The sequence below is a fragment of the Lontra canadensis genome, unplaced genomic scaffold, assembly GCF_010015895.1.
Source record: "Lontra canadensis isolate GAN:19392208 unplaced genomic scaffold, GSC_riverotter_1.0 scaffold63, whole genome shotgun sequence".
NCBI lineage: Eukaryota > Metazoa > Chordata > Mammalia > Carnivora > Mustelidae > Lontra > Lontra canadensis.
Window position 1 is genome coordinate 9081193 of NW_022631057.1, and position 14204 is coordinate 9095396.

At 41.1% G+C, this 14204-nt stretch overlaps 1 protein-coding gene across 9 annotated transcripts in view; it reads left to right on the forward strand.

Annotated features, from left to right (window-relative positions):
• Positions 1–14204, forward strand: part of PPP1R12B (protein phosphatase 1 regulatory subunit 12B) — a 211291-nt gene that overhangs the window by 124657 nt on the left and 72430 nt on the right. For all 9 annotated transcript variants that reach the window (XM_032878271.1, XM_032878273.1, XM_032878272.1 and 6 more), the window contains 4 exons: positions 2400–2603; positions 4881–5070; positions 5155–5267; positions 6327–6368. In XM_032878271.1, the coding sequence (XP_032734162.1) occupies positions 2400–2603; positions 4881–5070; positions 5155–5267; positions 6327–6368 (549 nt within the window). The remainder of the gene's footprint in view (positions 1–2399; positions 2604–4880; positions 5071–5154; positions 5268–6326; positions 6369–14204) is intronic.

The following is a 14204-nucleotide window of genomic DNA, read 5'->3' on the forward strand; positions in this document are numbered from 1 at the left end:
TATGTTTGGCAAGGCAGGAAACAAGTAGACGTGTTAGGAAGCGTCACAGTAGTCCGAGCTAGGAGAAACAAGACCATGAACTCAGGAGGCACTGGCAGGGAGAAGGGAGAGAAAGCTGTGACTTGGCATTAAGGAGGCAGAGGATGATGAGCTGATAAAACACAATTAAAAAGAGCAGCCAGAGAGATGAAAAGTAAGCCAAGAAATAGGAACAGCATAGAAGTCAATGAAAAGTCAGTTTCCTGGTAAAAGGTGAAGGTAACAGTTGTAAATGCTACAGAGGTCAGGCAGGAAAGCTGAAGACTAAAGAAAAGAACTTTATTTTTTTTTTAAGATTTATTTATTTGAGGGGTGTCTGGGTGGCTCAGTCGGTTAGGCATCTGCCTTCAGCTCAGGTCATGATCCTAGGGTGCTGGGATTGATCCCTGCATCAGGTTCCTGCTCAGTGGAGAGCCTGCATCTCCCTCTCCCTCTGCCTGCCTCTCTGCCTACTTGTGCTCTCTCTATCTCTCTGTCAAATAAATAAATGAAATCTTTGAAAAAGGAGATTTATTTATTTGAGAGAGAGAGAGGGAGAGAGAGCACAAACAGGGGGAGTAGCAGAAGGGGAGGGAGAAGCAGGCGCCCTGCTGTGCAAAGAGCCCCATGTGGGCTTGATCCTATAACCCCGGGATCATGACCTGAGCCAAAGGCAGATGTTTAACTGACTGAGCCACTCAGGCGCCCCAGAAAGGACTTTATAAATAGTCACAATCGTACCCCTGTCTTCCTGACTTTTCCAAAGTAGGTTAAGTCTCCTTCCTTTGTAGTAACTATGACTACTGTTACTTTGTTTTTGCTTCATTATTTCTCTGTTTTTCCCTCTTAGAATGTAACATAAAGACCAAGACTGACGATAACTTTTTTGTTTTAGTTTGGTTTATTGTGATAAAATACACATAACATGCAATTTACCACTTTAGCTATTTAAGTGTACAGTTCAGTGTTGTTAAGTTCATTTGCGTTATTTTGCGACTGTTACTACCATCCCATCTCCAGAACATTTTTGATCTTCCCAAACTGAAACTCTAATGTATATTCAACAGTAATTCCCTCTCCCACCCCCTTCAGGTTCTGGCCACCACCATTCTACTTCTCGTCTCTCTGTATTTTATCAGTCTAAGTACTTCTCACAAGTAGAGTCATTCAGTAGTTGTCCTTCAGTGACTGGCTTACTTCACTTAGCGTAATGTCCTCAGAGTTCATCCTCGTCACAGCCTGTGTCAGTGCTTCATTCTTCTTTAGGGATGAAGGGTATTCCACTCCGTGGTTAGACCGTATGCTGTTCATTCATTCACTTGCGGATAGCCACCTTTTGTCCACTGTGAATAATACTGCTGGGAGCGCGGATGTACGAATGATTTCTTTGAGACCCTGCTTGCAGTCCTTTTGGGTAAATACTCAGAAGCAGAATTTTCTGGATCATACCTTTTTGTCTTAATGACTTATATTCATTCCATTATGCTCATCTGTTTATTACGTCTTTTCCATTAGATTAAAAGGTTCTTCAGTGCATGAATCATTTGATTTGTCTGTAGTTCCAGTGCTTAAGGACACTTAATTTATTAAGAGAATGAATGAGTAAATTCATGAGTAGTTAACAACAATAACAACAGGGTATAGTACTTGCTTAACTACCTCCAGCTTTAGAACTTCCTTCTCCTGAAGACTTGAGCACATAACTGCTTGAGTTGGAACCCGTTCGCTCTAGTCCTAACTCTCTCCCTTCTTCTGCAGATGGCTCCTCCTCGTTTTTCTTCTGTACTGCTGCTCCTAAGAGCCTGGGGGAAATATCAGTTGTTGGAATGTCTCTGTGTCACATTCCTAGAGTTACTTAGGAAATCATCTTAGAGTAAAGCTAATTTAGGTGGTGTCGTTTTTGTTGGTTGTTGGTTGGTTTTTTTGTTGTTCTAGCCTGGCTCAAATTTTCACCTTTTTGAGCCTGATTTTTCTTTCTGTAAATAAAATCAAGTTTTTCTTATTATCCACTGTTTAGAGAATTTGTTTCAGTAGCCATTTGTTCTTGGGAGGTATGCAGCTTTCACATGAAGGTGTTGAGAATTAAGGGTATGAGAGAAGTACATCTGTGACAGGCAGCCATCAGTGTTGCCCTATTTTCTGGCACTCAAACTGGAAAAGCTAAAGTATTACATTTGAAATATGCATGGGCTCAGGCTGGGGCTTTCTGCACACCGAGGTGTTTATTTTAAGCAGATCTTACTTGAAATGGCCTCATATGTTTTGAGAGCTTCATTTGGAATTTGATACTATTAGAACTTTAAGGCAGTCTCCCTGCTTATTTATCAAGAGTTACTCCACAGTTAAGGTGAAACTTCCCTGACCTTGTGTCATTTTCCCAGGGCGTGACACTGACGGACCTTCAGGAAGCAGAAAGGACTTTCAGCCGGTCAAGAGTGGAACGGCAAGCTCAGGAGCAGCCTAGCCAGAAGCCCACAGGCACCGAAGGGCTTGAGGGAAGCTCAGAGAAGCATGAGCCCTCAGCAGTCCCGGCAAAGGAAGCTGGCGAGGGTCGTCAGCCCTGGGGCGGAAGTCTGGATGAAGAAGTAAGTCACTGGCATGTACTGTGCTAAAAGCAGGGTCATTAACGTGGGGAATCCCTCCTCGCTGGTAACTCGAGCACGGTGCTCCTTTGCAGTGGACAATGCGTAGAAAACACTGGTAACGTCTGTCTGTCATTGGCAAACCTGAGTGGCTGAAAGAACTCAGAGGATGTCCGTCCGTCAGTCATCATTTTGTGCTCGGAGTTAACTGACGCTTATTTTTCATCCAGTTTTATTGAGATGTTGACCTATAACAGTGAATTAACATGCAACATTTTATTAACTTTAGGTTATGTACAACATGATGATTTGATACATGTGTATGTTGTGAAATGATTACCACAATAAATTCCATTAACTAAATTAATGCTTTAACTGAAGATGTTTTTCTGTTCTCAAGAGAGAGGTTATAGTATAATAAAAATACAAATAGAAATAAGAGGATTTACTGAGTGTCTACTTTATACCGGGCATTATTTCAACGATTTCGTATGTATTCAAAACAACCCTCCGAGGTAGATGATATTATTTGTATTGTACATGTGAGGAAATCAGGTCACAAAGAGGTTAAGTAACTTGCCCAGCATTTCACACAGATGCGAAATGGTTAAGCAGGACTAGAGCATAGGCAGTCAAGTCCCAGAGTGCTCTCTCAACCATGATTAAATTGTTGTCTAAACCCCTGCAAACCTAGGAGTTTACGAAGCACACCCCTTAATCCCATGCCACAAGATGTCACTATTGAGGTGAACAGTTTTAGCTTATGTTCCCTTTCTCAAGTGGAGTTGGTAGTCAAAGGTATAGGGTTCTATTTAGGGTGAACATAACTTCTAGTTTACCTAAGATGGTTCAAATTACACCTGTTATCTCAGTGTAATTGTTGATATCATTCATCTCCACTCTCCGAAGTATCTTAATTGGGATGACAAATTTTTCTCGTCATCATAGTTAGAGGAAGAAGAAATCTTCTTGCTCCAACTCTGAATGGCTAGGTTATGTAAACTAATTGTGGTTCTTTTTTTTATTTTGTTTTGTCAGCTACTGTTTATTGATTACTTACTACTAGCCACTGTTCTAAGGAGAGCATACATTACCTTTATAATCCTCACAACCCTCTCTGAGAAGGTTATTATCCCTACTTTACATAGGAGAAAGCCGAGGCTCAGAGAAGTTAAGTAACTTATTCAGGGCCACACAGCTAGTAAGTGCTGAAACTAGAATTTGAACCAAATTCTGCCTGATTCCAAAGCTTACTATATTTTATTGCTTCTGTCTTTATAAACAAAAAAGTATACAATCTCTACATGTAGTAAGAATTTCTCTCTCTGTGCACCTTTAATAAATCAAGTTAAGGCTTATTGTCAGTCTCTATCTTTCTCCTTGGGGAAAAAATTCAAAGTGGAAAATGGGAATTTTTTAAAAAGATTTATTTATTTATTCATGAGAAGCAGGCTTCCCACTGAGCAGGGAGCCTGATGCAGGACTCGATCCCAGAACCCTGGGATCATGACCTGAGCTGAAGGCAGATGCTTAACCACCTGAGCCACCTAGGCCCCCAGGAGGTTTTTTTTTTAAGTTTTAATAAGCCTGGTTATAGCAGGCTTGTAGAGTGTTCAGAAATTGGTACACTGCTCAGACTTGGTCGCTGTTCTCGGATTACTGTCTTATTTCTTCATATTCTCGAGCTGCTTTTTATTTTTCTCTGTAAACTTTGCCTTTCAGTGCTCCATCTTAAACAGGCCATCATCCTTCTTATTTTCATTCCAAAATGAAAGGAATTTTTATTAACAAGTTAATGCTACAGAGTACCCTTTGGTCAATTTAGGGGAAATTTTCCTGGGCTGCTGTCAACATGATGATGTTATCAGATAGGAATCTAGAAGCTGTTTCCTTTCTGGCTAATTAACTAACTAACTTTAGTTCAGCTCAGTAGCTATTTACTGAGCATCTACTATTTTTTTTTTTTTAAAGATTTTATTTATTTATTTGGTAGAGATTACAAGTAGTCAGAGAGGCAGGCAGAGAGAGAGAGAGAGAGAGAGAGAGGAAGCAGGCTCCCTGCTGAGCAGAGAGCCTGATGCGGGGCTCGATCCCAGGACCCTGAGATCATGACCTGAGCTGAAGGCAGAGGCCTCAACCCGCTGAGCCACCCAGGGGCCCCCTGAGCATCTACTATTAATAAGCCTCTTGGTATAGGAAAAGCCCATTGTTATAAGCCTGCTATCCTTATCATTTGGTTGGATTTGACCTCTAACATCTAGGCCTGTGGATTATTTCCAGCCTGTCTATCGTCGCCTGAGGTATCCAACTCAGCCAGACAAACCCACAACACCAGTGTCTCCTTCTGCATCAAGGCCATCTCTCTACACCAGTTCCCATCTGCTACGGACAAGCAGATCTTCAGTCCCTGACTCTGAGAGTTCGGAGACCACCACAAACACTGCAGTTGCAAAGGAAATGGATAAAAATGGTTTGTAGAGCTTCAGAATATGCAACCCCCATTCATGTACATGCCCCACTTTCTGAGATCACACTTTGTTTTCTCTCTGGCCAGAGAGTGAAGAAGTGGATGTGGATGATCAGACCTCTAATAGACTGTCCATCCGTGAGAGGAGGCGGGCCAAGGAACGACGACGAGGCACGGGCATCAATTTCTGGACAAAGGATGTAAGTGGATTGGTCCACACTGGGACATATCACATCACCCATGGCTGCCATCCTTTGTTTGAGGGTCCCATGTGGTCCGATGAATCTTGCAGATGATCAAGAAATATTAGTGAGGAAAGAGAAGAAAGACTCCCCCGGAGTGGGACTCCTTTCATATATTCTTGGCTGGATACCCAATGCCTAGAACTGTGCCAGGCACAAAGTAGGCACTCAGTAAATAATAGGTGATGAATGAAAAGGCCAGAAATCTGTAACAACCATGTAAGCAAATATAACAAGGGAATAAGCTTGTCAAATATTAGCAATTCTCCCTAGTAGTCCCAGAAAATCATGTAGTTAGACAATAGTATTATCCCATATAAGCAGAGGTTCTAATGAACTATTTTAGGAGCATTACAAGAATTTCAAGGAACCTAAAATCTTAGTAACACAAGTTCATCTGACCCAATTTTACTCTTCTAGAGGAAAAAAGAAAAAAATACATATAAAACAGATTAACTTCAACTTTAAAATAAAGGCAGGGGCACTGCTGGTGCCTACCAGCTGCAGGCGCATTCAGTACTTTCATTTACCCTCTTACTCTATGCCCGTTTCACTCAGCTTTGTTATTGGCATTTTTTAAAAGTAAGTGACCAAGAATCAAGATGTCCCTGCTTACCAGTGACTCATTTGAAAACTAGATGAAACCTTCAGGGAGACAAGGAATGAAACGGTAATAGTCATCTCTTAGAATCTATTCTTTAAGATAAAAGTATCTCATTTTTATAGGACCAAATAGACTGCTAACTATTGACAGAGATGAAATAAAGTTCTGTCTTTTCTAAAGATACCCCTTTTCCTGCTACGGCCTATGTGGTGTTTTTGATGACAGGCGATGTTCCTGCTCTGTCTGCCTCTGGCGTCTGTTAAAAACAGCAGTAACAGAGCATCACTTGGCAGTCAGTCCTCACTGCCTATGTTGGAAATGCCGAGATGCATAATTGATGGGAGCTGACCTTGTTGCTTTCAAGGAGGTCTGTGACCATGGTCTTCTTGTTTTTCTCCCTCTTCCCTTTTCAGGAGGATGAAGCTGACGTGTCCGAAGAGGTAAAAGCAGCACTGGTAAGTGGCAAGCCAGTGAGGCACGTCCCTTTTGGTTCAGCCTTTCTCGTGTGCATACAATTTCAAGAGAAAAGAGCAGACCCTATGCAGATTTGAGTTGTGGGAGGATTTGGAGATAGACATTGCTCTGAGAGATGGGGCAGGTGTTAGTTGGCGGTATATGGTCTCAGATGCTCTTGAGCAAGTTTCCTGCGCTTCTCTATGTCTTCTGCTGATCCCCAACACAGTTCTAGGAGCTGTCTAGGATCTAGGATCTGTCTGCTTTTTCTCTCTTTTGAGCACGCTACTGGATTGTAGAAAGTACTTTGAAGTCTTTGGAAGAAAAGTGAAGACTGATACTATTTCTTTAATGGATCTATACTTACATAGAGAAAAGGACATAAATGTGAAGAATGTAAACATTGCACAATCCAAAAGTCACTTATATTTGACTTTGAAATGAAGTTAAACCCTTGACTCATACAACTCAGGCCTGGCATCCAACTTTTCTCTGTAGTGGATGGCCTGGGCCCAGCTTTCCTGACATTCCAGGTTCCTGAAAGCCACTCAAAAATGACAGAAAGTTAGTGGTTTCCTTATCAGTACTGTTGTTGAGGGAAGAAGGAATTTGGTTTTGACTACATGAATTGAGACTACATGTACGTTTCTACTGGAAATTATGTAAAAAGATGGCCTTTTTATATCCTGCAGTTAGCTGAAAGTAGGTTCTCAGAATATATTTGAGGGGCATCTGGGTGACTCAGTTGGTTAAGCATCCAACTCTTTTATTTTTTTTAAATTTTTTTAAAATTTATTTTATTTTTTTAAAAGATGGGGACTGGGCAGACGGCAAGGGAGAGAGAATCTTAAGTGGGCTTCACACCCGGTGTGGCACCTACTTTAAAAAAAAAAAAAAAAAGGAATGTATTTGATAAACCATACTGAAAATCAACAACTAACGCATTCTTAGCAGAGAAAATAGAAATACTGTATTATGTCATTGATCTGCCTGTATTTTAGTCAAGATGCAAAGCAATCAGTACGGCCTTCCAAAAAAGCAATGCCTAGACAACTAGTGGTGACATAGGTGAGAACTGCCGACCCTTGGTTAAAGCCCGGTGGACTCACAAAGAGGAGCCGTATCAGTCAAAGTACCACAAAGACGTTCCTACACTTGCATAAATAACAGCAACTCTTCAGTTCTTCACTGGGCTGGGAAGGGCTTTTGGAGTCATAAAGAGTGAATGTAGGAAAGTTGCTTTGGGGAATTATAAAATACCTAAAGAGAAAATCTGAATAATAAATTACAGAGCACTAAAATGGACTGTAATTCCTAGAGGGTTATAGGGGCATTAAATCCATAAAGGGAATGACAACAAGAATGGCTTTGTTGTGACAGAATGTCTTTCATCAGTGAGAATCTGTGTCTCCACCTTTCCAAACCACTTGGCATGGGAAAATCCTGACATAGGGCACAGGTTAGGAAAGCTAGAATGTTCTTGATGCAGGGCTTCCCAGAGAATTTCATCTCAGGGCTTGAATGAAATTGAATGAAAATTATAGAAAAAATTTTCTGATTGGAGGAAGAACAGACTATTGAGGTTTGATGTGAAAGTCATTTGTCAGACTGAAAAACATTTCACTCACTCAGCTGCTTGAGGCATCTGTTAGTGTCTGCCATGTGTCAGGCGGACTCCAACGAGAATCTTGAGAGAAGAATGAACAGTCTGTTATCTCTAGAAGGTAATTTAACTGGACAGGGAAAACAAAAAGCCAAAAACACCTGTTTTTCTCGCAAGTACTCTCTTCTAACACGAGCAGGCATGATGCCATTATATGGACCCACAGACCAACATACCAGGTAAGGTAACATACCGCGTAAGGTGCGGTGGTACTTCAAGACAGTCAGTGATCTCTTAGGACCAGTCTTTCTCCCCCTCCTCCATGTCCTTCCATCGGGCAGCAGAACTGAGCCAGCCAGAGGAGGGGGCATTCTGTTGAATTGGCACTGTTAGCTAATGAGCATGGATACTACTGAGAAGCCAGGCCAGTTCTTTCTTTTCTTGGTTTTTGGTTCAGTAAGACTATATATGCTATTGAGGTCATGACAGCTTCCTTCTCTTTCTTAGCCTGTTGTTATTAAAGAGTAGTGTTGGTATTTTTAAAATTAACTCTTCCCAAGACTCTGGCATATATATTTCTTGAAATATAATTTACAATCTATAAACTGCACGGGTCTTCAGTGTACGATTTGATGAATTTTCACAACTGTATACACCAGTGTGAACACCACCCAAATCAAGATATAAAATTTTTTCATCACCTTGAAAAGTTCCCTCATGCCCCCTTCCCTGTCCCAAGAGGCAGCCACTGTTCTGATTTCTGTCACCATGGATTAATACTGCCTGTTTTTGAACTTCATATATATGAATCATACAGTCATATTTCATTTTAAGAGTAGAAAGGAAACTTTAATGGTTACCATCCCTATCTTATTGTCCAGTTAGAGTTAGAATTAAAATGACTCCAAATAAGTACAGATTTTGTTTCCTTCTCTTAAATGATTTCATAAGAAGAGTCTTTACCCTCGTGCCCGTCTATCAGTAACAACAGCATGGTTAAGAAAACTTCTCTGTTGTTTAATCTAAATCTCTATTGGTATCATTGAAATCCATTTCTTCTTTTTGTGTACCTGTGCTAGAAAAATGTCATCAGCATTTATATACAGATATCATTTATTGCCAGGAAGGGCCCTGGTGTTTGTTTTCAATTATGTGGTAGGATAAAGACCATTCGTGCATTTCTATGGTGGTGACACCAAGAAATGATACTTAGAAGGCTCAGGACTTTGCTTAAGCCCAACACACTCCATGATTTTAGTCAGAACCCATCTTTATTGGTAAATCCATGAACAGGTGAGACTGACAATATATAATTTGATGTCTTAGCACCCCCTTGACAGGTGTGTTCAAAGCACATCTGTTAATTATCCATATTAGGTATGTAATAGAGACTTTCCAGAAGTCTTTTTTGTTTTGTTTTGTTTTTTTATTTGACAGAGATCACAAGTAGGCAGAAGAGGCAGGCAGAGAGTGGGGGGCAGGAGGCTCCCCGCTGAGCAGAGAGCCCGATGCAGGGCTGGATCCCTGGACCCTGGGATCATGACCTGAGCCAAAGGCAGAAGCTTTAACCCACTGAGCCACCCAGGTGCCCCCAGGAGTCTTAATAAATCTTTTATCTTGCTAAATGAGAGAGACTGTATCCAGATCTTAATGTGAGGAAGAAGGATATTCCAGTCATACCTGAAAAAACTTTTATATTCAGGAGCATGTTTGTTTTCTTCACTGTAAGTAATTACTAGAGGTAATTCCTTTACAGTGTTCGTTCTAGAAGGCACAGTCATAGCCACACTGCAGAAAGTGATGGTCATTTGATTTCTTTCCAGCTGTTTGTTTGGTTTTTGGTTTTGGTTTTTTTTTGTTTTTTGTTTTTAACCTACATCTTTGGCCTGCTTCTCTTTTGCTTAACACTGATTTTATCTACTGCGTTCTTGCTGTTTTCCCCCTTTTACTTCTCTGGAACAGACTGTTTCCCTAACCAGTTCTGTTGTATAATTAAGTGTGTCACTAGAGGGCGTAAGTAGTCAACAGAAAAGATGCTGGAGAACAAGAGTGATGCCCTAAAAAATTTGAACAGAAGACAGATTCTTTAGTTTTAAAGGAATTGTTAAAGAACCCAGCTCAGTGTATTAAAGTTACTTGCCTCCCAACTTTTGGGAATTTAGAGATAACCTGGGTTAGGGACCTCAATTTACAGTTAAGAAAACTGAGGCCCAGGGAAGTTAAGAAGTGTTCAGGGACATGAAAGCTCTGCTAGTTGATTACCCTGTGCCCCACATCAGGGAATCTTTTTATTCGACCTAAGTGAAAGAGACCTGCAATCAGGGCTTATTTCCTTCTGCATTCCCTGTTGATCCATTTGGTTTTTTACTCAACAGATTATGTGTTCAAATTGACTTGCTAGTAGCATCTCGCTTCCTTAAGTGAAGGAATGTCTTCCTGAAGGACAACTGAAAAGCCTACTCTGAGTATCAAGATTCAGTCGGTAGGTAGAATAGCAACATTCTTCTGTTGTCCTTGACATAAGTAGGTACTTACGTCTTTCAAGAAGTAAGAATTTCCATACAAAATGCTTCCCTCCCGTCCACGCCCTCCTCCGTCCCTGTTGGCTTTAGGCAAATCAGGTAGCACTCCATCTGAACAAATTCACTGAAGCATCACCTCAAAATTAGCAATGTCATTTTTCCACTCCAGAATGGAACCAGTAGATCTTGATGGCTAATCACCCCTCAAAATGCGTTGGTAAAGGAGATATTGTTAAGGAATTACTAATTCATGAACATTAAGATATCGGTCTTAGAAAAATGGTGGCCTGGGGCGCCTGGGTGGCTCAGTGGGTTAAGCCTCTGCTTTCGGCTCAGGTCATGATCCCAGGGTCCAGGGATCCAGCCCTGCGTCAGGCTCTTTGCTCAGCAGGGAGCCTCCTTACCCCCACTCCTCTCTCTCTGCCTGCCTCTCTGCCTACTTGTGATTGCTCGCTCTCTCTCTCTCTCTCTCTGTCAAATAAATAAGTAAGCCTTAAAAAAAAAAAAGATAAATGGTGGTCTGCTAGTGGATAGATGTGTTTGGAAATTGCTGCAAAAGAAGCAAGCTGTTGAATGTAAGTTTTTCATATTACATAAAAGAGAAAACATACAGAGACTTGCTGCCAAAGCTTGGTTTTGAACTAAGTTTTAACAGAAAATGAAACTTGCCTTGGGAGCCACTTGGCCCCAGAAATGTCTCTACTACCAGAAGTCACTAAATGCATTTCCCATTTTGTCCTGCCTTCTCCCTTTATAACCTTCTTCTCATTTATTCACTGAGCAAGTACTTTTAAGTAACATGTTATAATCAGGCAATTTTTTAGATACTGGAGATGCAACAATGAATGAAAAGCCCTGCTCTTACAGGTTTTACATCCTAGTGGAGGAAATCGACAATAAATAAATGTGTGAATTAAGTAGTATGTGGAAAGGTGGTAAGTGTTTTTGGAAAACCCACGTAGAGTAGGATAGGCAGGAATCAGAAATGCCTGAGTGGGATAGGAAGTTGACATGAGAATTTTAAGTAGGGTGGTCAGATGAAAGCGTCATCTGAACCTAGAATGAACATCATCTGGACCTCTGGAGCGATGGCCAGGGGGGATAGCACTTACAAAGATTCTGAAGCGGAAGTGTGCCTGATGTGCTTGAGGACAGATGAAAAGAACGATGTGGCAGAGCAGAATGGGCAAAAGGGCCCAAATGACATAGACTGATAAGTCATTTTAAGGGCTCTGGCTCTTGATCTGAGTAGCCATTGTAGAGTTTTGAGCAGAAGAGTGACATGATTATACTTATACTTATACTTATATTATACTTATATTTTAAGAAGTTACTCTGCCTGCTGTTTTGAGGATGTCCTCTAATGGGGTTTGCATGGAAGCAGGGACGTCAGTTAGGAGGCTGCGTATAATTATCCAGGGAAAAAGTGATGGCAGGTTTGGACCAAAGTGATAGTGGGTACTAAAGATACTGAGAAGTTTGCAGAATCAGGATACAGTTTGAAACTGGAATGAATAGAATTTGCTGCTGGATTGGGTATAGAGTGAAAAAAAGCCTGGGGTTGTGGAGAGGTGTAGTGATCAAGGTTGACACTGAAGCTTTTAGCCAAAGCAACTGAAAGTATAGAGTTTTCATAACTGAGATGGAGAAGACTGTGGAAGGAATGAATTTAGTGGGGGAAGAGCAGGCCTGTAGTTTGGGTTTTAGGAGTATTAAATTTCGTATGTCTGATTGACATCCACTTGGAAATGTCAAGAAGAGACTTAGTGTTTGGAATCTAGAGTTCAAGTGAACGGTCCAGACTGGACATACAAACTTGAATGTCAGCAAATGTATAGATTGTATTTAAAACCATGAGATTGAATGAGATCACCAAGAGAATGAGAGCAGACAGAGAAAAAATCCAAAGAAAATCCAAAGTGCCCTGGGGCACTCTAAAATTCAAAGTGAGAAGGGGAAGAACCACAGAGGAAACTGATGAATCCTAGCACTTCACTCTGAGAATATGACTGTTTTTGGTTAAATTAGAAGAATTCTATTGATAACCATATTTCAGGTGATCTTTTACGTAGACTCAGCTTTTGGTCTCCTTTGCTTTGCTTAACCTCCCTTAGCTTTATTACATCTTTGAATAACTAGCACTTCCATTCCACTTAAGAATAAGAGACTTTCTTTGAAAAACTTATTTCTGAGTGGTATCGTATGCTAAACTCTGAGTTAGCTCTGTGATGGATAGAATAGAAATTATAGACTGAATTTTAGAACTGAAAGAGACTTACACTTCTAGTAAACAAGTTAAACTTCTCATTTTAAAGATAGCCACTGAAGCCCAGAGAGATTAAATAACTTGCCAGGATCACATAGCTGGGTTCCTAGTCCATGGCCATTGTACTGCCCTCAGGTGTATTTTTATGTCTGTTATGTATCGCCTGGTAGTTAAGAGTGCAGACCCATGACCTGGATGGACTCCCTGGGCCACTTAACTGCTTTGGATAAGTTGAAACTCACATGCTTCAGTTTCCTTATCTGTACAGTAGGGATAATCATAGTAGCTACCTCTTAAAATTGTAAAGTGAAAATGAAGAAATACATTTAAATAGTTAGAGATGATTGAGATTCATTCATGCTATCTTCCAAACTATAGGTTCGTAAATCTGCATGAGTATAAGACTTTGGGAATACTTTCCTTGACCTTAGAGTCATGTGATCTGGAAGTTATTTATTAATTTATCCCTAAAGAATGGGTTCTTTGGAGAGTCAGGGCAGTAACCAGGCTCCTTTCTGACTCCAGTATATGTCCATGCCCTAGAATGTACCTGATGAATTTTGAGAAAGAAATTTTCAAAGGGGTTGCTGGAGTAGGAGAAACAAGTAATGAGTTGAAAGGGAAGAAAGAAGAACTAAACGTTGGGACGCCTGGGTGGCTCAGTGGATTAAGCCTCTGCCTTCAGCTCAGGTCATGGCCTCTGCCTTCATCTCAGGGTTCTGGGATCTAGCTCAGCATCAGGCTCTCTGCTGGGCAGGGAGCCTGCTTCCCCCTCCCCCTCTACCTGCCTCTCTGCCTACTTGTGATCTCTCTCTCTCTGTCAAATAAATAAATAAAATAAAATAAAACGAAGAAGAACTAAATGTTTCCAGTTTAGCTGGGAACTCTCTGAGCACCTGACCAAGTCAAGTTCCTGCAGATTTCTCTGTCAATCAAGCAGGCTTTCATTTCTGTGCCTCAGTTACCCCTCCCATTTATCTTTCTCTGCCGGTATTACTCCAACAGTTCTAGTTTTATAGATCTTTACTCTCTCCCTATACTCCGCCCTACGCCCCCCGCCCCCGCAACACACACGCTCTCTTTTTTTGAGTAAATAATAGCGCCTTTGCCTATTTGCTCTATTTTTTCCACAGCTTTGCTTCTGGCTATTTGCTGGGTCTTTTCCCCTCTCTCAAGCAGTATTTTTAAAATCTTGTTACTTAATCTTGTGAAGCCCCTTAATCTGCTGGAGGGCATCCAGTGATTTTCTGTCTGCTCTCCACCACCGGGCAGTATCTTTGCCATTCTCCTTTTAGGTAAAATCCTAGAACTGTTTTGCTTTCCTCTCTCTCTGGGGCTTGATTACCTAATATGGTAAGGTATGTCCCGGACAAGACGGCACTGTCGAGATGGAACAGTAGTTTGACTAAATTTAAAGACACTGTAGGTAAGCCATCAGAGCTAGCAG